The 27065-nt window shown below is 40.0% G+C and overlaps 1 protein-coding gene across 11 annotated transcripts in view; it reads left to right on the forward strand.

Moving 5' to 3' along the window:
• Positions 1 to 27065, forward strand: part of rapgef2b (Rap guanine nucleotide exchange factor 2b) — a 110347-nt gene that overhangs the window by 75254 nt on the left and 8028 nt on the right. For 7 of the 11 annotated variants that reach the window (XM_046849158.1, XM_046849157.1, XM_046849164.1 and 4 more), the window contains 20 exons: positions 5724 to 5855; positions 10451 to 10628; positions 11760 to 11896; positions 12646 to 12804; positions 14785 to 14937; positions 15893 to 16057; positions 16224 to 16331; positions 16425 to 16628; positions 17592 to 17700; positions 17946 to 18222; positions 18312 to 18469; positions 18593 to 18607; positions 19734 to 19974; positions 20475 to 20861; positions 21042 to 21253; positions 22092 to 22215; positions 22612 to 22635; positions 24844 to 25067; positions 25178 to 25348; positions 25429 to 25566. In XM_046849158.1, the coding sequence (XP_046705114.1) occupies positions 5724 to 5855; positions 10451 to 10628; positions 11760 to 11896; positions 12646 to 12804; positions 14785 to 14937; positions 15893 to 16057; positions 16224 to 16331; positions 16425 to 16628; positions 17592 to 17700; positions 17946 to 18222; positions 18312 to 18469; positions 18593 to 18607; positions 19734 to 19974; positions 20475 to 20861; positions 21042 to 21253; positions 22092 to 22215; positions 22612 to 22635; positions 24844 to 25067; positions 25178 to 25348; positions 25429 to 25566 (3316 nt within the window). The remainder of the gene's footprint in view (positions 1 to 5723; positions 5856 to 10450; positions 10629 to 11759; positions 11897 to 12645; positions 12805 to 14784; positions 14938 to 15892; positions 16058 to 16223; positions 16332 to 16424; positions 16629 to 17591; positions 17701 to 17945; positions 18223 to 18311; positions 18470 to 18592; positions 18608 to 19733; positions 19975 to 20474; positions 20862 to 21041; positions 21254 to 22091; positions 22216 to 22611; positions 22636 to 24843; positions 25068 to 25177; positions 25349 to 25428; positions 25567 to 27065) is intronic. The other 4 variants (XM_046849159.1, XM_046849162.1, XM_046849161.1 and 1 more) reach the window with 3 other exon arrangements.

Here is a 27065-nt window from a genome sequence, read left to right on the forward strand (position 1 = left end):
GTAAAAAAGTGATGTTTTTTCCTTTTTTTCATTAAGCTTCTATTAGCTGTGCTTGACTCATTTATGGGGTGATCAGGTTTTCTTGATGTTGAAAGTCTTATGTGGTGATTTTTTTTTCCAATGATAAACAGCTTATTTGTGTTCACATTATATTTAGTTTTGGAAAATGGCTTGTTTGTGGAGAGCTGGGGTACTGCAGATGTCTAATGTCTTAATTGAGGAGTGTTGGAACCCTGTGAATATGTTTGAGGGAGCTTAGAGTTAATTCAATAATAGCGGTGTAATGGTACACAAAATTCATGTTTCTGTACGTACCTCGAATTATAAGTCATATTTCGGGAAAGTAAGAGGAAAGAAAGAAAAAAAAATAGCTTGATGTTTTTGCATTAATATTGATGATTATTATTAACATTTGTAAACATCAACAGTTCACATTTTTTAAACAATTTTAAATAAAATGCCTGCTTAATTTAAATAAAAAAAAATTGCAAAATTTAATAGAATAAATCTAATACACTTTTTAATTAAATTGATTAAAATTCAATAAATATAAAAAATTTATTGAATAGTTTACATTAGTTAGACTCCATTTGGAGATAGATATATATATATATATATATATATATATATATATATATATATATATATATATATATATATATATATATGTTTCATTTTCTAGAGGTTTTAACAAATGTCTGCATATATAAAACAAACAAGATAGTTATTTATTAATTTATTCGGTTTATTTATTCATAAATGTCTTCATTCCTTCCATCCTTCATTCATTCATTCACTCGTTCAATATGCGGATTTGTCAGGAATTTCTACTTTTAAGAGAACTTTTTTAAGCTGTACATTAAACACAAACAAATCCGTAGACTGTCAGCGATTTCACACATGCGCAGTACAAATCGTGTACTAGACACTGCGCCCAAAGTGCAAGGCGGAGACTAAACAAAAACTTGCGTTTCGCCACTTAATATGTTTGTGAGGGAGCTCGGATTTGAACCATGTTCCACATATAAAACAAGGATTGCTTTCGGTACACGCGTGCACCGTACAAAAAGTACTGTACCGAGAAGGTTTGGTACGGATTCGTGCACCATTATACCCCTACTCGATACTGAGTGGATTATTTGAGGTGTGTAGAGGATCCGTCAATGCCAGATCAGATATTTATTAGCAATAGAGAAAGGGTTATTTAAGCAGTGTTTGGGTTTTGAAATTTTGTGGTACATTTTTGTATGTCGGGAAATGGCGAATAGTTTGTTTAAAGGGTATTGAGGTAATATAAAATAGTAATGACCTGTTTAAGAGACATTGTCTTATTGTCGTGTCATTGTTATGGATGGTAAATGTGGCTTGTTTAATGTATAATTCCAATGGTGCATTGGAGATTGTCTAGATTGGTAAGGTTTTGTAGACGGTAAATGTAACTTTTTTAAAGGTTTTTTATATTAATGTATTAGAAAAAGGCTTGTTTTGTGGGTGTTGAGATTCTGTTGTTGGTGAAATCGGCTTGGATGGTGGAGGATGGGACCACTTTTTGGGAAGTAATGAGATTTTTATGGTTGGTAAATGGGTCATTTGAGTAATGTTGATTGAAGGATGCAGTTGGCTTTATTGACATTATGGTTTGGTTTGACAAGTGTTTTGGTTCAGTGGATGGTAAATGAAGGATGCTGGGATCTGTTGATGCAGACTGCAGATGGTGAAATCATCATTTAGGCTCGTTTAGAAAGTATTGATTCTGGGGCAGATGAAGGTGGATTGTTTTAAGGTGCAGACATTGTGGTACTAGAGATTGTCTTGTTTGAGGAGCATTGGGATTCAGTAGATGGTGAAAGTGACTTGCATACATGGGGAATGTTTTTTTGAGGTAATGGAAAATCTGGGTGACAAGGCCAAAGCATCAAATACTTAAACTGAATGAAAATCCCCTTAAAATAAAAATAATATATCGAATGAAGGGTTCAGGAGCATTCTGAGAGTGGAAAGTGTAGGTAATGAATCTTGTGCGAATGCTAATTTTGCCAGGTGTAATCACTCTCTGTAGAGCCTGCTTCTTCCCCTTCTTCTGCTTGAGCTTGTGTGACGTTTCGGTCTCGCATTCATAATTACAATGTCTTCCATCTGCTGTGAAGAACTTTATCGCACATGGCAACAAAGTAACTTGAAGAAAAATCACACTTCAGTTAGATCTTTTCCCACTTGTTTTCATATAGAGGGCTAAGGAGGTTGTGAGCAGTGTAATTAAAACACTGCTATCACACCTCACAGTGCAAATGAAATTCCTCTGGGAAGGAAGGATCTGTGAAATCCATGTGCAAATCAGTTTCAACCTCAAACAAAGAGACACCTTTGAATAAAATCACTGGTACACCCCGTAACCGCTGCTTTATCCAGAAGCAGGCCTGAACTTTAGGCTTTTGGTTTCGGACTGGAGAGAAATTTGTGGTTTTGGTGTGAAATTTGATTTGCTAAAGCTGTTTTAGCATCAAAATGTTACATATTGCTCACAAGCTTTTCTAAGCTAAGCTATGAAATTCTGAACCGTATAGGAAGTCCTTGAGTTTGATTGATGGAACTTGTGATGGATGTTAGTAGATACCTACATCAAAGTGATGGGGTCTTAGTGCAGGTTTTCAGTAGAGAGATAATCCAAACTTTTAGTGCTTTTAGCTCCGTGTCCTGTTACATAACTCTTTGTTGTTTAAGCCCTTAACCCCATACCTGCTTCGTTGTATGAATGAGCTAAATGTAAGTCGCTCTGGATAGGGGCGTCTGCCAAATGCCAAAATGTAAATATGTTTTAAACTAAAGTGAGACCCCATGTTACAATGCTTTTGCCCCTGTTTGTCCTATTAAGGTCTTTGATTTCAGTGGTCCTGTATTAATACCTTGAACAGCCATCACTGGGTTTTAACCCTCCCTTCATTCAGAACTCTAAGTTTGAAAGTGGAAAAAGCAGGGATTACTCACGTTCAGAGCAAATGTAAAAATGCGAACAGCTAAAAGTTCTTCCAGTAAATTATTCGAAGGTTCCAACGCGGTTTTCTTCGCTGTACTGCCGGCTTCAATATCTAGCTCAAGGTCTCCGTATCTTCCGAGGCCGGGAGATTGTTTCCTCTCTCGGGTATCTCCCAGGAGGATCTGCTGCATTTCCGCCATGTCTACGATTAGAGGGGCGGAAATTAGGTCAGATGCATTTTATATGAAAGCTATACTCAGCTGGCTGAAGACAAGTAGTAGTCTATTTCGCTCACAGATGCCTTTAGACAGGATTGGAGACAGGAGTCTGAGGTGCTGCTTTCAGAGATTAGCTGAAATTGGTTTTTGGGCTCTTATCTGACTTCCATTGCCAACACTGTTCTTCCTATTGAAATGGCATAGACTTTTTCCCCCTACAGCCCTCCTTTCCATATGTACACAGGGTCAAGACACACAAAGGGTTTGCCTTCCTGAGGTATAACGATGAAAACCCAGTCTGGTCCACTTTGTTGTTCTTCAGTTTAGTCATTGAGTTAGCAGAAAAGCTTATATTTGCTTAGGTTTCTCAGTTAGCATCGTAGCATTTGTTAACTGAGCCCAATTACAGTGGCTTGCTTCCATAGTGCCTTTGTTTTTTCAGCTTGCTCACTTAGCACCTTAGTATTTGTTTCCTCAGCTTGTGTTAGCACCCTAAAGTTTTTTGCTTGATTTAGCTTTTGTTAGCTCAACTTGTTAAGGTAGCATTATAGCTTTTGTTACATCAGCTTGAGTTGCGTTTGCACCATTGTGTTACCTCAGCTTGAGTTAGCACCATAGTCTTTGTTACATTACCTTGAGTTATCACCATATTTAGGTTTCATCACCTTGATGCACCACTATTATATTTGTTACATTAGCTTGTGTTACTGCCATTTTGTTTGTTACATCAGCTTTTGAGTTACCACCATTTTGTTTGTTACATTAGCTTATGCTATCACCATAACTGTGTTACATCACCTTGCGATAGCACCATTATATTTGTTTCATCTGCTTATGTTACCTCTTATTTTGTTTGTTGTATCAGGTTGTGTTAGCTTCATTTTTTGTTACATCAGCTTGTGTTGGCAGTATATGTTTGTTACATCAGCTTATGTTACCACCATATCTTTGTTGCATCAGCTTCAGTAGAACAAATGTTCAGTGATTGAAAATTGTTTTCCGTTGGTTAATTATCTTTTTTAATATCAGAGTAAAGAAAGGATGTCGTGAATAAATGTGTTGAAGGTTTCGATTTCACCTCTTTTATATTTATTTGTATTTTTCATAACAACGGTCGAACAGAAATGTGCGCCTCATTAATTGCGTGTTAATAAAATGTATGCCGTTCGAATGAATTTGCGTTAACGTGTTATCAACAGCCCTTGTTATAAAATTTTGTTGTTACATCAGCTTGTTACCTCCGTTTTGTTTGTTACATTAGCTTGAATGAGCACTATTATGTTTGTCATATTAGCTTGTGTTACTGCTATTTTTTTGCAACATCAGCTTGAGTTACTGCTATATCAGCCTGTGTTTTCAACATAGTCTTTTTTTTTTTGTTACCTCAGCTTGAAGTTGCACCACAGCTTTTGTTAGTGCAGAGTAGTACCATTTTTAATCTCAGCTTTCATTAGCTTACTTATCATCATCAATTTTTATTACTTTAGCATACTCTTTTAGCAAAATAGCCTTTGGTATGTCATCTTTTTCGGTTAATGGCACATATTTCAATTACTTCATCTTTATTATGTAATGCCACAGCTGTTGTTATCTGAGCAGCTCATTAACTACCATAGCCTTTATTACCCCATCTTTCCCAGTTTAGCCCTGTTCATTTAGTAAACATCATAGCATTTGTTACCTCAGGGCAAGATAGTGTCGCAGCTTAGCTTGCTCACCTAGCACCAAAACGTGACTTAATTTGTATCAAGACCTCAGAATGCTACTGCTAATAAAAAACCGAAATCTCCATAGAGCTCTGAAATCTTACAACGCTCAATGTTGCGGATAAAAGTGAGTGACTCGTAGATTTGTCAAACGCAGATTTAAGCGACAGCAGTGTTAGCCATGAATCCTGTTTACTGAGAGCTTGCTGGTGAGATGAGGAAGCCTAGATGAGAAGTGACTGCTGGCCTGGATGACATTTTGTGCTTGTAGCTGAAGTGTCTGAAATGTCTGGGATGCTGTTTAACACGCTGCCATACTCCTCTTGGAGCTTCGCCACTGTGTGAGCAAACTGATTTCGAGGGCTCGTCTTGCTTTCCAGCCCCCACGAATAATGAGTCCAGGCTTTGGAGATGATTTTAATGCAATTTACCTTCTACCTACATCTTTATCTTCTGGGTTCATTTTGAAGCTTGTTGTCTAAAGCCCTATTACACTTGCGCTTATGTTACATTTTGTATATCGTGATATTTAGTTAACCTTTATCACGCTGTGCTCATGACATTTGCCAGCTCATGCTAGTTAAAAGAGCAAAAAAACAAAAACTAATAGGCCAAATGGCAGAGTTACTGATACCCACCTGAAGGTGATTATTTTTCAGTAACAACACACCCTGGAGTGTTTTATTGCTCTTTTATTTCAGCAGTTTGGCAACAATTATAGTTTTTATATATTATAGAAATTACACACCTTTTCTCTCCATTTTAATTGTTAAATTTTGTGGGACGTGCTAATGGATTAACCCTCACTTGTTTCTCTGCCTTCAGCTCCCAGCGGACTTCAGCAGGCTACACCTGGCTGACGGGATCCACCCGCAGGTGACCCACGTCTCCTCCAGCCTTTCAGGATGTAGCATCACTAGTGACTCCGGGAGCAGCAGCCTGTCCGACATCTACCAGGTTATAAACCTTTTCCACCTTGTAGACATTGTACACACCTGAAGAGCCCTAATACACGCCATAACTCTGTCTTTACGATCACCCTTTCCTCAGTAAGCTCTGTATTTTTGCAGAATAATCCTTGCCTGTAAGAATGCAACAACTGGTGTTGCTCAGTCAATATTCATAATTTAAATATTGTTCCTCCTGTCATGACCCCTAATAGCTGCAGTGTGCTATCGAGTCAGTCATCTTGTTTAAAGAGAGCTGACCCGTGTGTTACTATCCATGTGTCTGGGTGGGAGCCTTTGTCAACTCTGATTAATTGTGTTTGACTTTGTGTTTGCTCCACTGCCTAATTGATTTGCTCAGTACATTTGTGAGGTCTTCATGGATTAGAATGGTGTGTGCAGTGTGTATGTGTGTGTGCTGTGGTCTTGGTCTGATGGTCATCTACAGTAGTGAAGTCTTGTTAGTGATTGTGAGAAAGAAGTTGTAAAAGAAGCCCCTTTTTACACTTCCACCTTTTACTCCTACCCTCACTCTATACCGCACCTATCACGTCGACACCTCCTACCCATCACCAACCCCTTACTGTACACCTAACACTCTTTATTGCCTTTTTGACTACCACATTTTCCTACTCTGGCTCCCCACTGCACTCCTGACTCCCTCACACCTCTACCCTTACTCCCCACTGCACTCCTGACTCCCTCACACCTCTACCCTGACTCCCCACTGCACTCCTGACTCCCTCACACCTCTACCCTGACTACCCTGACTCCCCACTGCACTCCTGACTCACACACACCTCTACCCTAACTCCCCACAGCACTCCTGACTTCCCACTGCACTTCTGACTCCCTCACACCTCTACCCTTACTCCCCACTGCACTCCTGACTCCCTCACACCTCTACCCTGACTCCCCACTGCACTCCTGACTCCCACACACCTCTACCCTGACTACCCTGACTTCCCACTGCACTCCTGACTCCTCACACCTCTACCCTAACTCCCACTGCACTCCTGACTTCCCACTGCACTCCTGACTCCCTCACACCTCTACCCTTACTCCCCACTGCACTCCTGACTCCCTCACACCTCTACCCTTACTCCCCACTGCACTCCTGACTCCCTCACACCTCTACCCTGACTTCCCACTGCACTCCTGACTCCCCACTGAACCCCTGACTCGCCACTGCTTTCCTGACTCCCTCACACCTCTACCCTGACTCCCCACTGCCCTCCTGACTCCCCACTGCTCTCCTGAGCCATGAACTACTCCCTACTGTTATTCTACACAGCTGTTTCACATTCCATACTGAACTTTGTTTCGCATTTTCTGTTTCCCTCTCACCTCATTGTTTCCTCTTTTCCTCAACACACAAATCAGTTTGGACTATAAGGAAATGCAGAAGTTTTAGCATGCAGATTTGAGTCTCTAACACTGAGTTAACTTTTTTATTTTAGCTAATTCAGTTGTAACACATCCAGACAACTGGGTGCTCCTGTTGCAACCCTGAAGGTATCCCACAGTGCTTTGCGGCCCGATCTAAATAATTGGCCCTCATTCTCAGCGAAGCTCGCAACATGGCTGCCATTTTTTTGCATTTAAATAAATCATTACACAAGTTCTTCAGAGAGGCTTGAAAGCATTGATCCAAGAATAGCCATCTGAATTATTAATGTTCACTTCACGCTCATCTGAGCCGTCCAAACAGCGCTGCGGATTGCACTCAACAGCTGAAAAATAGATCATCCTATTTATCGGTGTGGCAGGGATTTACAGCAGCTGCCAGCATCTTTCCTGATTAGCTCTTAATGTTTTCCAAGGCAAAACATCCCTCCAGCTGCTTAACGTACATCACTCCTGACGGTCGATTTACACCTTGGCTGAAATCAGCAGGGAACATAAATTAAATAAACACTGTGTCCTGATGTGGTCTGTTTGTGTAGCTAAACTGTATGTACCGGAATTGTTGCTATTTATGGTCCGGGGCATTACATAACCTTGGAAGTGTGTCTGAATTTAGGTTATAGGCTTCTCTTAATAAAAACTGAAAATGATGTGACAATTCTTACAAATCTTTTTCCATGAAACAATGATTATAATTATATGTAAAGTAGAATTTAATAAATATAAAGATTAATAAATAAATCAGTCAATAATTATAATATATATATATATATATATATATATATATATATATATATATATATATATATATATATATATATATATATATATTGCAAATGATTTTGTATATTTTTAAATAATATTCAGAAGGAAAAAATATGTACAAACAAATTTTTATAAATGAATAAATATTATAAATAAATAAGAATAAATAAATATACTAACAATAAAACAAATACCAATAAAATGAATAAAATACAATTTCTATCTATTTGAATGTCAATGGATTGTTCAGACATGAGGATGTAGGGCAGATTTTTGAGGCTTAGACACGAAAAATATAAAATAAAATAAAATATGAAGCATAATTTCAAATGAGCTCTTAAATAAGGTACTAAAGTTAAATATGGCTTGTTTAAGTGACAGAATGGACATACGCCACTGTAATTCACCTCACCCTCATTAACTCCACCCCAAAGAGAGAAAACCCCACCCACCGAGACTCTGAGTGGTTTTTCATGCCATAATGCAGGATTATTTGATGGGCTGTCAGTTGATTACGAGTGACATGGTGTGACGGGATTTAAAAAATTCAGCTCACTCAGCATCAGGCATTGCAGGATGAGGAGGATGCCTGGATGCAGACATTACACCCAGAGTGCATCGTGGGTGTTCTCTATTAGGCGAAAAGCGGCTCTTTGTTTCAGGCAGGTGAGTGTCGTTGCTCGTGGGCAGGTAATGGCTAAAGCAGCTCTTTTGTTATTACAGTCTGTAAAGTGAGCGAGGTAGGCAGCGAGGTCTTTTCAAGCAAGCGATGTCTGTTTTTCTCCTGATGACTCGAGGCATTCCTTCCCCTCGGAGGTGTCAGACATGTCCTGGATGGCCCTCTTTGTGTAGTTACAGTCATGGAACTGATCTAGGGTGTGTTTGAAACAGAGTTTATTTTAGGCTTTGCTCATTCTCTACTTTATTAGTCATCCAATGATGGTGGATTATTACACTGTTAGTGTTTTGGCGTGCTTACTTCAGTAGATAGACATTTTTTTTGCCTTGTGTATTTATAGCGGTGGATTTTGCGGCTACACTTTGACCTTAGATTTTATGTTCCTTAGACAATTGTTCATTTGTTTTTGTTATTTTGTTTGTTCGCTTGGTTGCCATCTTACTTATTTGGTTGCTTACTTGCATTGCTGTTTCTAAGTATGCGCTTCATTTAAGAAGTATCCATGATACCACTCTTGGATTTAAAAATTGCTAGGTTCATCCATTCATCCATAAATCTATTCATCAATTTAATCATCCATCCATCCATCCATCCATCCATCCATGTTATTGTCTTTCATGTATGTCTTTGTTGTGGTCTAATGATTATCTAACTTATTCTTACATATTTCATACATCCATTTATACTTTCATCCATGTTATTGTTTATTATTATTTACTTTATTGCTATTGATATAAAGATTATTAAGATAAAGTTATTCTTTAACTGTTCACTTTTTATCCATCCAGCCATCTATCCATTCATGCATTTGTCCATCCATCTGTCATGTACGTCTTTGCTGTGGTTATAACAATTACATTTTAAACATTACATTTTTCATCCATCCATCCATCCATCCATCCATCCATCCATCCATCCATCCATCCATCCATCTATAAATCCATCCATCCATTATCTCCATCCATCCATCCATCCATCCATCTATCCATCCATCCATCCATTATCTCCATCCATCCATCCATCCATCCATCCATCCATCCATCCATCCATCCATCCATCCATCTATTCATCCATGTTATTGTCTTTCATGTACGTATTTGCTGTGGTTGTAATGATTATCTAACTTATTTTTAGCAACATTCTATTTTCCGTCCATCCATCCATCCATCCATCCATCCATCCATCCATGTCTACTATTTACTTTATTGCTATGATAATAAAGATTATCCAAGTTATTCATTAACTTTTCACGTTTCATTCATTTAGCTGTCTATCCATCCATCTATCCATGATTGCAGTGTTTTTAATGCTATTCCAAAGCAGTAAAATGTTAAAAAAAAAAGTTAAATAAACATGAACTTAAGGTTTGGAGGCTTTTAATGATAATTTTTGTTTGTTTTTTATTAATGATGTAATAAATGTTGTTGCGCTAGTATACACAGAGTCATGGCAGGATCTGGAAAAACAAACGGTGGACACTCACCTGCATTTATTTGCCCGTTTTAATGTTTACACAATGTAATGCTGTGACATTGTGGCTTTCACAGATAATGTCCGAGTAAGACCCCCAAGTAAGAGCTTATTCAGCACATACATATGTTTTCTTTTCCTTTTTCTCTTCTTTAATACTGTATAAAAGTGCGAAATTCATTTGGAGAAAACCTGTTTATTGACTGTATTTGAACATTTTAGTGTTGACATTATTGCATGTGGACGCACTGTAGAGACACTCGGTGTTGCTGTTTGACTCGTAGGCCACGGAGAGCGAGCCCGGTGACATGGACCTGAGCGGACTGCCCGAGACGGCCGTCGACTCCGAAGAGGACGACGATGAGGAAGACATCGAACGTGCCTCCGATCCGCTTATGAGCCGAGACATTGTTCGTGATTGTCTGGAGAAAGACCCCATGGACCGCACAGATGATGACATCGGTGAGACACGTCCACACGTGAAAAAATAAAACAGACACTAGCAATCTATGTTTTTTTTTGACAGTTTATATTAAGAGAGCAAAACTTGTGATTATTTTCTGGCTTGAGAAGGAGGAGTTGAAGAAAGTTCCTGTCATGGTGGACTGAGGACAGGCGGTTGAGGCGGTTGGTGGTTGCGTGGGTGGAGGTGTATGGGGGGTATTTTTTTCGAGGTCAGCTGCATAACAGGGCTTCCCCAAGCGCATTAAACTTTGGTTTGCAGGCCGTCGCTTCATGCTGACACTAAAACACTAACCAACCAGCACCCAGACATGTTACGAGCATGAAGAGGGCAACACACACTCACTCACACACTCTCACTTACACACACACTCTCACTCACACACACATACTCGCACACACACATGCACACACACTCACACACACGCTCGCACACACACATGCAAACACACACTCACTCACACACACACACACACACACACACACACACACACACACATGTGCACACCCTATGCTCTGTCACACACCAGCTTGAGACAAACGTGATTTATGAATGCAATAAGCACTGATGAGGCACTGATGAGTATTTATTTTTTCTTTATGATCTTGTGAGATGGGAACGAGGGATGAAAGTCAATCTAAGGTGCAATAGTGCTGGCCACCTTTAGAGCATCCAGAACACTCTCCTTCTCTCTCTCTCTCTCTCTCTCTCTCTCTCTCTCTCTCTGTCTCTCTCTCTCTTTCTCTCTCTCTCTCTCTCTCTCTCTCTCTCTCTCTCTCTCTCTCTTTCTCCCCTCTTTCTCTCTCTCTCTCTCTCTCTTCCTCTTTTCACCTGTTTTCACTTTCTTGCTCTCTCTTTTCTTTCTCTCTTTCTGTGTATTTTCCACCCCACCCCCTCGTGCTTTTCTCTGTATTCCTGTTTTCAGAGTCTTTCTTTCTCTTTCCCACTCTTTCTATCTTATTTTCTTTCTTTTGCTGTCTCTTTTATGTTTTCCACTTATGTGTCTAACCCTCTAATCTCTCTCTCTCTTTCATTTATCTCCATCTTTTTTTGTGTTTCTCCCTCTATCTCTTGCTTTGTTTTTTACTTTACAACATGTATTTATATTGTTGTCTCGTTTCGCTCCACAGAGCAACTGCTCGAGTTCATGCACCAGCTGCCGGCTTTTGCGAACATGACGATGTCGGTGAGGAGGGAGTTGTGTGCCGTCATGGTGTTCGCCGTCGTGGAGCGAGCTGGAACCATCGTCCTTAACGACGGCGAGGAGGTCGGTCCTGTTAGCTCTCTTTTTTTTTAATTGTCATTAATTGCCTTATTTTTTTTACATATTATATTTATTATATAAGTTTATAACATTTAGCATGCACTTGGCCTCTGATTTTTAGTATGTGCACAAAAGTTTGTGGACACCTGGCCATACTATTCATATGTGCTTCCAAAACATTTCCACATTTAGTCCCCATTTACATTTGGTAGACGCGTGTATCCAGTCCTTATGGTGCATAAAAATAAAGAAATAAAATATAATAAAGTATGTAAACTTAAGTGATCAGTTAAAACATTAAGTATTGCACATCCTACTATGAAGGTATTGCACATTTAGCAGCTATAGGGTTAAGGGCCTTGCTCAGGGGCCCAGAATGTGGCATCTGGTGTGGCTGGGATCTGAACTCAAAACCTTCTGATCCAAAATCCAATGCCTTAATCACTAAGCTTCCACTTCCCATTACCGTTTATAATAATCTCCACGCTTATGGGAAGATGTTCCACTAGATTTTGGAGTGTATCTGTGGATATAAGGGTGTTAGTAAAGTCAGGTAGTGATGTAGGTGAGGTGAGGAGGCCTGGGGTACAATCAGCATTCACATAGTTTTGAGGTCAGAGCTCTATAGATCTTCTACTCCAACCTATGTAAAGCAGATCTTCAGATAGAAAGTACATTTATATGTAGTGCTGAAAAAAATGCACCATAATATGTGTGTGTGTGTGTGTTTGTGTGTGTGTGTGTGCGCGCAGCTGGACTCGTGGTCGGTGATCCTGAACGGCTCGGTGGAAGTGACGTACCCCGACGGTCGCACCGAGATCCTCTGCATGGGCAACAGTTTCGGTGTCTCACCCACCATGGAGAAGGAGTTCATGAAGGGAGTGATGAAGACCAAGGTGGACGACTGTCAGGTGAGACCACTTCAAACACCTTGTCTTTTTGTTCTAGCTTAACATTGAGTTTAGAGAAGACCCCATATCAATAAAACCTGTCAGAAGATTTTCCTACGTGTAAAGAAAAAGTTTATACAGTAAAAATTCTGCTTGTGTTTCAGACCAGAATCTCTTGTTTTTCTTCCCTTCCAGGTGCATTTAGCTCTTATAATAGCTCATTTTATGCAGCATTAAAATAATGAGTGTGGCTATAATGGAAGGGAAATTAGAGAAAATTTGGCAATAATCTAAACTTTGGCAGTGGTTGAGCTCTCAGCACTCGTCGCATTTGTGTCATCACAATGCATCAGTTTCAGGGTTTTTTTTCTTCTTAAAAACTAAACCAGAGTAATTCAGTTCAAATTCAGGAGTTTCTTATGTACAGGAAACGTCGGTTCACACCCCAAAAAGAGGATTATAAAACAAGATGTTATTGAATGTTGCTCTGTTTAAGGGAGGATACACAGATCAGGCATCACATTATGACCACCTGCTTAATATTGTGTTGGTCCCCCGTTTGCTGCCATTCAGCAGTTTGAGCTACATGATCGGACCACACAGGAGAGCCTTCGCTCCACACATTTACGCTTACGCTTGCCCATTTTTCCTGCTTCCAACACGTCAACTTTGAGGGAAAAATGTTCGCTTGCTATCTAATATATTCCGCCCACTAACAAGTGCCATGACGAAGAGATAATCAGTTATTCACTTCACCGTTCGTAATTTTATGACGTCATAATGTTGTGCCTGGTCTGTGTTTTTCCACTTTTAAACATTTGCACTCGTCTGTCAGCGATAATAGCAGCAGTACAGAGTCTCTGTAACTGTGCTATAGAAACACCACAATCATAAATGGCATGCTGTATTTTGCAGCTGTAAAATTGCTCACAGGAAGTGATTTTTTTTATTTTATTTTATGGGTGAGCACAGTTCACTTTATGAGCCGACTCTCTCGGATGGCTGTGGCGTCATGGGGATTGAAACTTGCTAGGAAATGATAGTTCTACATCGTAAATACAATTGGTTTAAAGATAACAGGCAAAATATTTGTCTATAAAATTTTATGGTATCTGCTAGGGGTGTACATAGGGGTGTGCGATATTGACAAAAAAAATCATATCTCGATATTTTTTTGGATTTAACTGATAACGATATTCAGATGATATTTTGCTGAGGGTGTGTTTTGCTGCTACCTTGTGACCAGGAGTAATCTTTTGCGTTAAGTTTAAACTGATTTTTACGTTTTATGGGCATTTTTTTACTGTTATTAAGCCATTTTTCTCAAAAAATGTCTCATATTCGAGTCAAATTCTTAAATTTAATCAGTCAATTAAAATAATAAGACCTTTTGACTGGTACCAAGCAAATAAAATCAGTATCAAATAAATTTATCTTTGCAATGCAGAGGAAAGATTTCTTTAAATAGACTTATATATTTATATAATATTTATAATATATTTATTGTCTACGATAATATGGTAATTGTTGTTTTAACGATGTTTATAATATAAAATATTGATTTCATTGATAAGTCAAAATGCCTTATTATTTTGATTGACTGATTAAACGTAAGAGTTTGACTCACTTTTTTAATGTAAAAATTTGACACAAACTTTAGGAAAAATGGCTTTCTAAAGGTAAAAAATGCCCATAAAAGGTCAAAAATCAATTGAAACTTATTGGAAAAAATTAATCTTTTGTCACTGCTGTAAACTGACCACCACACAGGATGTAAAGAATATCACACATTGTAGGAATCAGCTGTCCATAGTAGTCCTTAAGGTACCATCACAATAAAAATCTCAGCAAAATATTGTCTATCAGTAAAATCCCCAAAAATATCTAGATATAATGTTTTTGTCGATATTGCCCACCCCTTGTATCCGCCCATGTCTCTTGAAATTCTTAGACTCTTGTAATAAACAGTTTTGTTCTCATCGGCTAATTTTTTTGTCTCAGTTTGTGTGTATAGCGCAGCAGGACTACTGCTGCATCCTGAACCAAGTGGAGAAGAACATGCAGAAGGTCGAGGAGGAGGGGGAAATCGTCATGGTTAAAGAACATCGGGAGCTCGATCGCACTGGCACCAGAAAAGGACACATCGTCATCAAGGTGAGAATCGGAGACGGCTCGAGCTTCTCTGTGGTAAAAATTTTTTATTTATTGTTCAATATGTCAACTATTCTGGTATTCTATTCAGAGGACATAATTTTTTTCCTGGATGATATCTGGACAGCATATGGACCCACAGTATATTTTTTAAATGCAGATGTAGGTAGAACATCATTGGAACAGTTCTGATTATATTATCGTTTTTGTAACCCTGAGTAGAGCCTCAGACATAAACTTTGCTGTGGATGACATTGGCAGTGATCTTTACCCCTAATGAGGAGGATTTGTTCTGTTAATCTGAGGGGTTTAATGTTTAATCGTGCGACTGACATTAGTTCTGACTGAATTATATGGACGTGTATTGAGCGCATGCCCTAATTGATTCTGGAGCATCAAAATCTGCTGAGCACCGTGAATCTCAAATAAGTATCGACACTTCGCTGGATGAGGAAAAGTCACTGAAACTTCCCGCTTGGTAAATACGAGGTTGTATTAAAACGTTTCAAAAAACGTTACAAGAAAATACTTCTGGAAAGTCTTCTTTTTGAAGCATGTCGAGCACCTACTACGTTTTGCGCTGGATCTCTGCAATGGTGTGGCGACCTTTGAGCTGCTGCTTCATCTTCGGAAATCTGGCGAGTAGGGTGGGTGCGGAAGTGAGATCATGTTGTTTCTGGCGAGAAACTCAAGTGTGAGAAGAGCTCGGTGACATGGTGTGCACGTGTTCAGATTCGCACCAGTTAAACAGCTCCAGATGTACACAGGACAATGTCTTTTGGCATACTGACTTATGAAGGTCGGTGCTCCCTGTGACTGTGCATGCAGCCTTATGCTGCTATCTGTAGACATTACAAAACTATTCACTATATATATATATATATATATATATATATATATATATATATATATATATATATATATATATATATATATTCAATAAGAACTGTTGTTTCAGGGCACGACCGAGCGCCTGACCATGCACCTGGTAGAGGAGCACTCAGTGGTGGACCCCACTTATATTGAGGACTTCCTGCTTACCTATCGCACCTTCCTGTCCAGCCCCATGGTGGTAGGCAGGAAACTGCTGGAATGGTTCCATGACCCCAGCCTCAGGGACAAGGTACATAGCAAAATCTCACACATCTATTTTAATTCTTTCTGGGGTGACCATAAAATTTTTATTTTTATTTTTTTAACTCCTACATTTCTCTGTGCATGCATTAAATCTTACCACAATGGAAAAAAAATTATTTGAACGATTTCCTAACAGCTTCTTGCGTTCGCAGGTTACACGGGTAGTCTTGCTGTGGGTAAACAATCACTTCAACGACTTTGAGGGCAACCCCGAAATGACGCACTTTCTCGAAGAGTTTGAGAACAATCTGGAGAGGGAGGTCAGTGGTTTTTTTTTTGTTTGTTTGTTTTTTGTTTGGAACAATGCTGGCCCTAACCCTCTATAATGTCTCTGCTTTTGTGTGATAAAACAGAAAATGTTTGGGCACTTAAGACTGTTAAACATAGCTTGCGCCGCCAAAGCCAAGCTGCGAGTGGTAACTCTGACTAAGCCGTCACGCGAGGCTCCTCTGGCCTTCAGCCTGCTCGGTGGCTCAGAGAAGGGCTTTCGTATCTTCATTGAGAACGTGGAACCAGGCAGCAAAGCTGCAGAAGCGGGCCTCAAACGTGGAGATCAGGTACCTTTTGATGATATCTTGTTATGGGTATGGTCGGGTGCAGCTATAGAGGACAGAACCGGGTCAATTCCAGATCTGCTAACCTTAACACCTTTGCAATTTTGCCAATGCTGTGCAAATTAACACCCAGAAATTGGGGCAAATGACCCAAGCAGCAGTCATGGTCTGGGTTAGGACTTGATGAAATATGACTGTACCAAAATCTACTGTAAATGTGGCATCTTTTCTTCTTCTTCCTTAATAAATCTGGAATGATGGACAGACACACAGGTACGGGTAGTCCCTGAGTTACGATGGAGATGTGTTTTGATGACCCCATCGTATCTTGAAAATATCGTCGAGACATGAATCTTGGGTTTCCGCAGGATTTTTAAAAGTCTAAAAAAGTATCACAAACAAAAATCTAAATTTTTTAAAAGTCGCTGTTCTAGGTCTTAGATCATTTTAAACAGGTCTTAATTTTCTGATGTAAGGCTCATTGAAATGCTCCCGCCTCACTTTCTTCTTCTAGTCCAAATACACTTTTATGTCTTACAACTACAAATGAGACCAACACCAACACTCAGCTATGGAGATGTGCATGTTTAGCGAGACTTGGAACTTAAAATATGTTCACAATTTTGTCGCATTACTATCATCATTGTTAGATCGAAAAACCATAACTTGGACCATCGTAAATTTCAATGCTTTTATCCTAAGAAGACCTTGCAGATCTTGTGTACAGTACTTACATTTCAAATTCTATGGTGCATTATGTATCATACTGTACGGTATAAATATAAGTATAAGTAACTATAAAGAATAAAAGTATAAACTATATTCTATGCTATAAATATATATATATATGATAGAATAATTATATTATTATTATATTCATTATAATAATATTAGATATTATTTTCTTTTAAAACGGTTGACTGTTTGCATAATCTATAAATACATTTCTATGTGTTTTATTCTCAGATCCTGGAGGTAAACGGGCAGAACTTTGAGAATGTACAGCTGTCCAAAGCAAACGAGATCCTGCGCAACAATACACATCTGTCTATTACTGTGAAAACTAATCTCCTGGGTGAGTTAAGAAAATGAGGGGCATCTTTCTGAAGTCTCAAAATCTCTGACTGAGAACTAATCTGAAATGTGCTACTTCTAATACAAGATTCTTTAAGAATCGCAGGATTCAAGATTTATAATTCATAATCTGCTTCATTAGCTTCTAATTGGGTGTAAAACTGCTCCGAGATATAAGCCCTTCAAATAAGCATAATGAACATGTCCTCTCCAAGGAGACGTAATTAAGAAACCGTCCTTTCTCAGTGTTTAAAGAGCTGCTGGCTCGACCCGAGCACGAGCAAGAACCTGACCACGATGAAGAGCTGGACAGGAAGAACGGCGCTCCTCATATCCCCAAAATTGGGGATATTAAGAAGGCAAGCCGTTACTCTATCCCTGATCTGGCTGTGGATGTGGAGCAGGTGATGAGTCTGGAGAAAGCAAGCAAAAAAGCCAAGGCCAACACAGTGGGTGGAAGGAACAAGCTCAAGAAGATCTTTGATAAGACACTGACGAGTATTCTTCCGCCCAAGCCATACAAGTCAGTGCATATATGTATATACAGCATAAGTGCATATATTATGAAGCACATCCTTTCCACATGTCTAACCAATATGTTGTCTCGTGCAGTGATGTTGGTGTTGGCCAGTCGCAGGACGACAGCATTGTTGGAATGAAGCAGTCGAAACAGATCCCTCCTGCTCTCCCGGTCAGCGGAAATTTATCGTCCAGTAACCCTGACTTGCTGCAGTCTCACCATCGGATTCTCGACTTTAACAACCAGCCAGGTAATATCTAAGAATTCACTGATCTTTATAAGATGTCAAACATCATAATATCACCAAGAAGACATGCTTCAAATGTAACGTTCTTGATATGGAGTTCATATTATAAAAATGTCCTCTTTTCAGAACCCGTCCCTAATAGTGAGTACATCATTTCATTTTCGAGGCTCTTTTTGATCACTTATTCGCTCTCTCCGCGTCTACGTCCTTCCGTGATTTTTCTTTTAAATTCAGGGTGTTTGATAGAGGTCGACCGATTCATCGGTTTTGCCGATGAGCCGGCACCGATAGTTGAACTATTTGGGCAAAAATCTATACGGATAGTTTTTCCGGGTTGCTTTCGTCGCTGGAGCTGCTGAAAAGTTCTCGCTGTCATTAGGGGAGCGGCCTCTAGAGGCAAATCATTGACGCCACGTGCTGTTTGTTTTTACACGCCCGACTACACACTGCGCAGAGAGCACTCTATTATAATTAATTAATTATATAATTAGATTTATTAATGAATCTATTCAAATTTAGCACATTAATAATTTAGTACTGTTTTATCATTTTTAAGTATATAATTACATGGTGTTTTTTATTTTTTATTTTATTCGAGTATCCATTTAAAAAAATATCATTTGATTAATCAGCTATTAGCAAATACAGTCCAATCTAACTACCAGTATCAGTAAAATCAGTCGCTCTCTAGTGTTTGATATTGTTTCCAAGATTTTGATTAGATTGACGATTCCTAATTGTTCCTTTCAGACATATTGGGTGGCTTTGAAGTAGAAGTGTTTCTTAAAGGGATGCCCTAGAATGCTGATAATCGATCTCCACAGCGCCCAATGTTTCGCAGCCGCTAATCGTTAATTGCCGATCGCTCATGTATAGGCCTGTTTTCTTTTTTGCTTTTATAAATCGTTGTGTTCCTTCAATCTTAAAACTGTCCATGCTAATGCTGTTGATTTAAAGCCTGATCCATCGATTCGGTTGTTTGCGCTTCAATTTATTGACCCATTAATTGGGTTTAATCAACCGTGACTTGCACAACTCGCCTTTATTCTAAATTGATTTTCACAGGCTTGAAGCTCTTGCTTGCTCATGGCAGTGCTGGGATCAAATCAACTCCAGATTTCAGAGCAAACATTTTTTTTTTTTGTGCTTTTTGTGTGGTTGTAATGAAAGGGGAAAAGAAGGCTGATTATGGGATGCCGTACATCTGTGGTTTTCATTTTTAGATGAAATGTTTGCAGAACTATTTTTTTCCTGCTTTCCACAACAGACATGTCGGACCAGGTGCTGCGTGTCTTTAAAGCTGATCAGCAGAGTCGTTACATTATGATCAGCAAGGACACTACGGCGAAGGAGGTCGTGGCTCAGGCCATCCGGGAGTTCGCTCTGACCGCCGCCCCCGAAGCTTATTCACTGTGCGAGGTGTCCGTCACCCCCGAGGGGGTCATCAAGCAGCGGCGGCTTCCTGAGCAGCTCTCAAAACTGGCAGACCGAATCCAGCTCAGCGGGAGGTACGACAGCAGATTAAACACATGCCACACATTCTGAAATTCATGATTCTGATTTGTAGAGTAATTTTCTGACAGCAGTTCTGACCGTAATTATGATTATAGTTTTATATTAGAGGTTGACCGATTCATCGGTTTTGGCTTTTAATCGGCTCTGATTGTTGATTTCGAACAATTAAATATTCCATATCGATAGCTTTTCCGGGTTCCTTTTGCTATCATAATGAGAGCGACCTCTAGAGGCGAATTACTGATACCACATGCTGTTTGTTTTTACATGTGCGCAGGCTGCACAGAAAACGCTATATTATATTTCGTAATTATCATTTATTATTTCTTTAATTATATTTATTAATATGATTAATATATTTGTATTTATTTCATTTAGCAAGACTTACATTTTGGTTCATTATGAATAATTGCATGCAATGATACTGGAGCAAGAACTGCACTGAACTGAAAACCGTGCAAGCCTAACCTACCATCTACCTCCCAACATAAAGGTACTACCTGAAGAGCAACATGGAGACTGAGACGTTGTGTTCAGACGAGGATGCCCAGGAGCTTTTGAGAGAGAGTCAGATCAGCCTGCTGCAGCTAAGCACGGTGGAAGTGGCCACGCAGCTCTCCATGCGTGCCTTCGAGCTCTTCTGCGCCATCGAGCCCACAGAGTACATTGATGACCTCTTCAAGCTGCGGTCCCGCTCACCTGGACCTTCCAGCCTCAAGCTCTTCGAAGAGTCTATAAACCGAGAGACCTTCTGGGTGGCCACCGAAGTGCTGAGGGAACCCAACCAGCTAAAGCGAATGAAGATCATCAAGCATTTCATCAAGATCGCCCTGCACTGCCGTGAATGCAAGAACTTCAACTCCATGTTTGCCATCATCAGGTGGGAATGATGACCAAGGCATGAATTTGAGACTTCTAGGTTAAGATTAATTATTTGCAGTGTGGGTTGTAATGTAGAGATGATAGATAGATCAGTAGATTTTACACACTCGATTCATCCAGTGTGTCCGATCTCAAAATATCATAACGATCTGTGTTTTTTTAATAAATTTTTTTAAAGTGGTCTCAATCTGGCACCCGTGTCCAGACTGCGAGGAACTTGGGAGAAACTTCCTAGCAAGTACGAGAAGCTCTTCAGTGACCTACAAGACCTGTTTGACCCATCCAGAAACATGGCCAAGTACCGAAACGTTCTCAACAGCCAGAACCTGCAACCACCAATAATCCCTCTCTTCCCAGTTATCAAAAAAGACCTCACTTTCCTCCATGAAGGTAAATCAAAATGTTTTACAAGTAGTTGTGCCATCGTTTTACTCAACAATACCAATGAAGAAAAAAAAAAAAAGCACCATAATTAGATGTGTAACGGTCCACGAAATTCACGGTTCAATTTTAGTTCGGTCAGGGGGAAGAATTGAATTTGGTACATTTGTTAGACCCTTTTTGGTTAATACAGATGTGTATATAAGTGTTTGTGTGTGTGTGTGTGTGTGTGTGTGTGTGTGTGTGTGTGTGTGTTTTTCACTCAATATAAAATTTTCTAAAGATATGATCTTAACTGTTTTACTTATTTCAGCATACTTTAACAAATGTCTTCATTCCTACATTCCATCCTACAGTCATTCATTCCCTCAATATGTGATATTGTCAGAAATTTGTCTTTTTAATAGAAATTCTTAAAGCTTGACATCCAACGCAAAAGAATCCATATCGCTAGATTGTCATAGAAACGGAAGTGGCGAGTTTTTGCGCACGCTCGAAACAAAAACAGTTTTACGACGTGCTACAAATCGTATTTCCAGTACGGAGTGAGAAACCACAGTGACACTGCGCTAACTCTTGGTTTCTTTTTTATACTCCTGGCATTGTTGTGTATGTTCTCAAGTTTAACAATATAGTGTGAGGCGTAGACTAAATTAAACTGTAGTCCTCTGTTTAATACGTTTGCGAGGGAACTCAGATTCACACTATGTTCCACACGATAATAAGTATTGCATTTGGTAAACGTGCACCGAACCGAAAGCCCTGCGCCGAATCGTCAATTCCCTAACCATAATACAACTTTCTGATTTGCGCGATTTGAGCTTGAAACCCTCTCACCACTCTTCAGGCAACGATTCAAAGGTGGACGGCTTGGTGAACTTTGAGAAGCTGCGCATGATTGCTAAAGAGATCAGACACGTAGGTCGGATGGCAGCTGTCAACATGGACCCAGCGCTGATGTTCCGGACCAGGTGAGTGTCCTCGTTCAATCTCGCGTCACTTAGATGCACCTGTCCTCACTTCACCGAAGAGCTTCTAGTGCACCTTTTTTTAGCGCACCTGTGGATGTAGAGCGCCACGCATTCACACCCAGGCTTCCACCCGAGGTTTCTGATTGGCTGCTGATATGTTTCTGTTTACGTGTGTTCGTTGTTGAATCATGCCGGATTAAATGTTCTTGTGTCTCTGTGGGCCTCTGGTGCTGCTCACCTTGGTACTCTTTTGTCTCTTCCTTGTCATCTAAGCATATCTCCTTCTCTTTGTCTGTTTTTTTCCCCCTTCCCTCTCTTTCTCTTTCTTGGTCTATTTATTTCTCTCTTCTCCCCTGCCCCTCCTCCCACATCACTTTTTATGGCTGTACCTTACAGGAAGAAGAAGTGGAGGAGTTTGGGGTAAGTCTGGTGATCTCTTGGTGACCTCTTGGTGACCCTCAGCCCCATGCCACCCTTGCTCTCACGCACTCCTCCCTTCTCATCTTTAATTTCAGCCGCTTCCTCAACGTTTCCTTTCATTCACATCTATATATTTTGGTACTTTTCTTTTGAATGTGCCTCGCGCTCTGTCGAGGTCGTCGCAGAGGGTGATGCAGTCACTTTTGCTAGTCCGGGGTCACAGAAACAAATTCTCACTTACTTTTAACCAACTCATTCTACACAAAAAAGATTTACGCCGTACATCATGGTTATATCTCTTTTTTTTTTTTTTTGCATTTATTACCCAATAATCATGTGACCATTCATGATCCACCCCAGCAAAAGTGATATTTATTCTTTTTTCTAACCCGTTTAACCTCCAGCTGCACTACTCACCAGTCGCATGTTTGACCAGGTTTTATTTTTAGTGCTGTGTGAGTTTGATGGTATGTTTTCAGTTCACAGTTTTTGTGCCTTAGCTGAAGTGTATATTGAAGTTGCAACCCACAGTATTGTGTATATACTGTATAATGCATTATAAGTGTGATGTGTATGTAGTATAAGTTATATACTATCATAATTATTTCGAAGTAGAGGAATGAAATGTTCACAATAGTCCTGCGTGTCAATTTGAGATCTTTTGATGCATGATTAGTGCAAAGATTCGAGGTTCCATACGATAGGATTCAAATCGATAGTTAGAATTGCGTTATTTTTGTGCACTTTAGTTTAAATGGGTGTGGCATATGGTGACATGGGATTTTGTGGCCCTGAAGGCACACTTTCTTATAAACAAAGACCACACCCATTTTTAATCTGATAGACAGGGGACTCCTTTTTACTAAGTCTGATAAAGGCCACACCTCCTTTACTGAGTCTGATAAAGGCCACACCTCCTTTACTGAGTCTGATAAAGGCCACACCTCCTTTACTGAGTCTGATAAAGGCCACATCTCTCTTACTGAGTCTGATAAAGGCCACACCTCCTTTACTGAGTCTGATAAAGGCCACACCTCCTTTACTGAGTCTGATAAAGGCCACACCTCCTTTACTAGGTCTGATAAAGGCCACACCTCCTTTAGTTGTTTGGTAGACAAAAACAGCGCTGATCTCATAGATAAAGGCCACACCTTTTTAATAAGTCTGATAAAGGCCACACCTCTTTTATTACATCTGATAGACAAAGACCACACCTCCTTTACTAAGTTTGATAGACAAAGGCCACACTTCAGGCCGCACCTCTTTTACTAGGTTTGTTAGACAAAGGCCACACCCTTTTCACTACATCTGATAAACAAAGGCCACACCTCTTTCAGTAGGATGGATTGACAAAGGCCACACTTCTTTAGAAAGTTTGTTAGACAACAGGCCACACCTCTTTTACTAAGTTTGATAGAGAAAGGCCAAACCCCTTTTTACTTAGTCTGTTAAAGGCCACACCTCCTTTACTAAGTTTGATTGTCAATGGTCACACCTCTTTTTACTGTCTGATAAAGGCCTTCTCTTTTACTTGCTCTAAAAAAATGCTAAACCTCCTTTATTGAGTTTGATAGACAGAGGCCACACCCATTTTTACTAAGTTTGATAAAAGACAACCTCCTTTAATTGACAAAAAGCCACACCCCTTAGTTCAATGGACAAAGGCCACACCTCCTGTACTTAGTCTGTCATTAAATTAAGAGGACCTACATCTGAACTGAAGCCCTACTCCCTGTTCCCCACAAATGGCAATGCATTTTGGGATTGCACAAGCACCTATTCACCAGGGTGCAGTTTTACTAGGGACATTACGATTCAACCATATTCATTATAGCCATTTTTATATTTATGCAGTAATAATAACAAGAGAGATTGTCATTTAGCTTAAAATGTAAAATGTAGGTATTTAAAATGATTTATCTAAAACCTATTGAGGTAAAACTAAGCATACATCCAGATACAACTGGAACCTTTTCAGTTGCCATCTGTTCCCCTAACCCCACCCCATTCAGTCTAAAAAAAAAACCCTCGCTCTTCTCTTCCCTTTCACCTGATTGGCTGAAATGAGAAATGCATGGAATGTTCTAAGAATGCAAGAAATGTGCCTTTTTGCATGTCTGTGTCTGAGAGCAGTGTTCACAAAATACCCCCCACAGCCATCCTCATATATGTGTGTGTGTGTGTGTGTGTGTGTGTGTGTGTGTGTAGCTCACTGAGCCAGGGCAGTGCCAATGCAGCTGTACTGGATGTGACTCAGACAGGTGGGCATAAGAAGCGTGTGAGGCGGAGTTCCTTCCTAAATGCCAAGAAGCTCTACGAGGACGCGCAGATGGCACGCAAGGTCAAGCAGTACCTGTCGAACCTCACGCTGGAGACCAATGAGGAGAGCCTGCAGACGCTGTCTATACAGTGTGAACCCTCTATAAGTACATGTGAGCCTATATACATATACATATATTTAGCAAAACTATGATACCAGACACACTGAACATCTGTGTCCGCTTGTTAGGCTACTGTACCTAACCTCATGTTCCTCTCACAGTACCGAAGAGCTCAGGGGACAAGAAGCGGCCAGATACCTCGCCTGTGGTGGCGCGAGCAGCTTTGCACCCACGCCAGCAGCTTCAGAAATCCAACCAGGCCCTGCAGGTGCCCTCTGTCGCCCTCTATCCGTCCCGCAAGAAGGTGCCTGTGAAAGACCTGCCGCCATTTGGTAAGCCTCACTACATACTATTTATAAAACGACTCCAACGGTAGTTTTCTTGTGAAATTATGGTGGTACTCTTTTCTCAGGCATGAATTCTCCACAGTCCCTGAAGAAGATACTGTCTTTGTCAGAGGAGGCAGCTGAGAGACACAGGAAACTGACAGATGATGCTGTGTCTAGCACGTCGTCCCCTCCTACATCTCCTCGAAGCTCCCCAAAGAAAGGTACAATAGGACACACACACACAGAAATTGAGCACCTTGAAGGTCTGGTTTACATGCTTTGGAGAGGAAGATCTTGAGTGGCCTGCTATAGAGCTCTGATTTCACCCCTACTGAATACCTTTGGGATGAATGTGAACGCTGACTGCACCCCAGGTCTCCTCACCTACATCAGTACCTGCCTTTCATAACACCATTGTGGCTGATGAACACAAATATCCATACACTCACTCCAAAATCTAGTGAAGGAAATCATAAGAGCAAATTGGGACTAAATGTGGAATGCAATGATCAAAAATCACATACTGTACTTATAATTAGTACAGACCCAATACTTTTAGGAAATATAGTGTGTGTGTGTGTGTGTGTGTGTGTGTGTGTGTGTGTGTGTGTGTGTGTGTGTGTGTGTGTGTGTGTGTATATATTTATTATGTGCCATTTTCACCCCCTGGTGACAAGGCTCAATGCTATGACACACATTTATTTGCGCCCCCTGGTGTCTCCACGTTGTCCTACACCAGATGTATTACTTACTAGAACGTTCTGCCATCTTGTGGCGAAACATCCAAACACAAGCTGCTAGAAGGTTCCGTAATATGGTTCTGAATAGCATGTGAAGCAGAAAAGGGGCTTTAGGTTTAGGTCTCTTCAACTAATTTAGTGTTTATATGAATGTTTGTTTTAATATGGTGTTTAAAGCAGTAGTGTGAGGGATTCGTTTCCTGCTTTATGCCAAACGAAGTCAATCGGCAAGACGTGATTGGGGTTTTAAGTTCGCTGGTGTATTTTGTATTGATTATGTAGAAACACAGTCTCTACTTTCTTTCTCAGCACATTTACCTACCTGTTTAAGACTTGGGGGTGCAGAGGTGTGGCTTTATGTCCAGGAATTTCCGTTTAAATTTAATTTTGTTTAACATACAACAGTTCAGTTGCAATCTGCTCACAACGTTTTAATGTAAAACATATTATTTGAGTTGAGTCGGATTTACGCTTCTTGCGTTTTCCACTTGTACATTTTCCATCTTACAGGTACGTTACATGTTTGGCCTTTGGCAGACGTCTTTATCCAATGTGACTTACATTTAGCTCATTCATACAACTGAGGAGTTAAAGTTCAAGGGCCTTGCTCAGGGGCCCAGGAGTGGCATCTTCGTGGTGGTGGGATTTAAACTCACAACCTTCTGATCCTTCTATGCTTCCCCTTCCCACAACATCTAAGCTAAAATCTGAAGTTTTTGTATCCTGGGACATTGTGGTGGATATTTGGGTATTTCAGAGATCACTATTCAGAGAAGACTGGGCCATTGAGGAAACTTGATGCGTTATTGATTAGTCTACTTCCTGCGTCCGTACCGGGGGGCTGCTCTGTGCTTTTGCAATCACAGTCTGCTTTGGTGTTGCATCATTTTTGCTTTAGTTGTCGATTTGATTATGAGAGGATAAATAATCATAGATGGAAAATCTTTCCGTTTCAGGGAAAATAAGGGTCAGATATTAAA

Source organism: Silurus meridionalis, chromosome 5 (genome assembly GCF_014805685.1).
Source record: "Silurus meridionalis isolate SWU-2019-XX chromosome 5, ASM1480568v1, whole genome shotgun sequence".
Lineage (NCBI taxonomy): Eukaryota > Metazoa > Chordata > Actinopteri > Siluriformes > Siluridae > Silurus > Silurus meridionalis.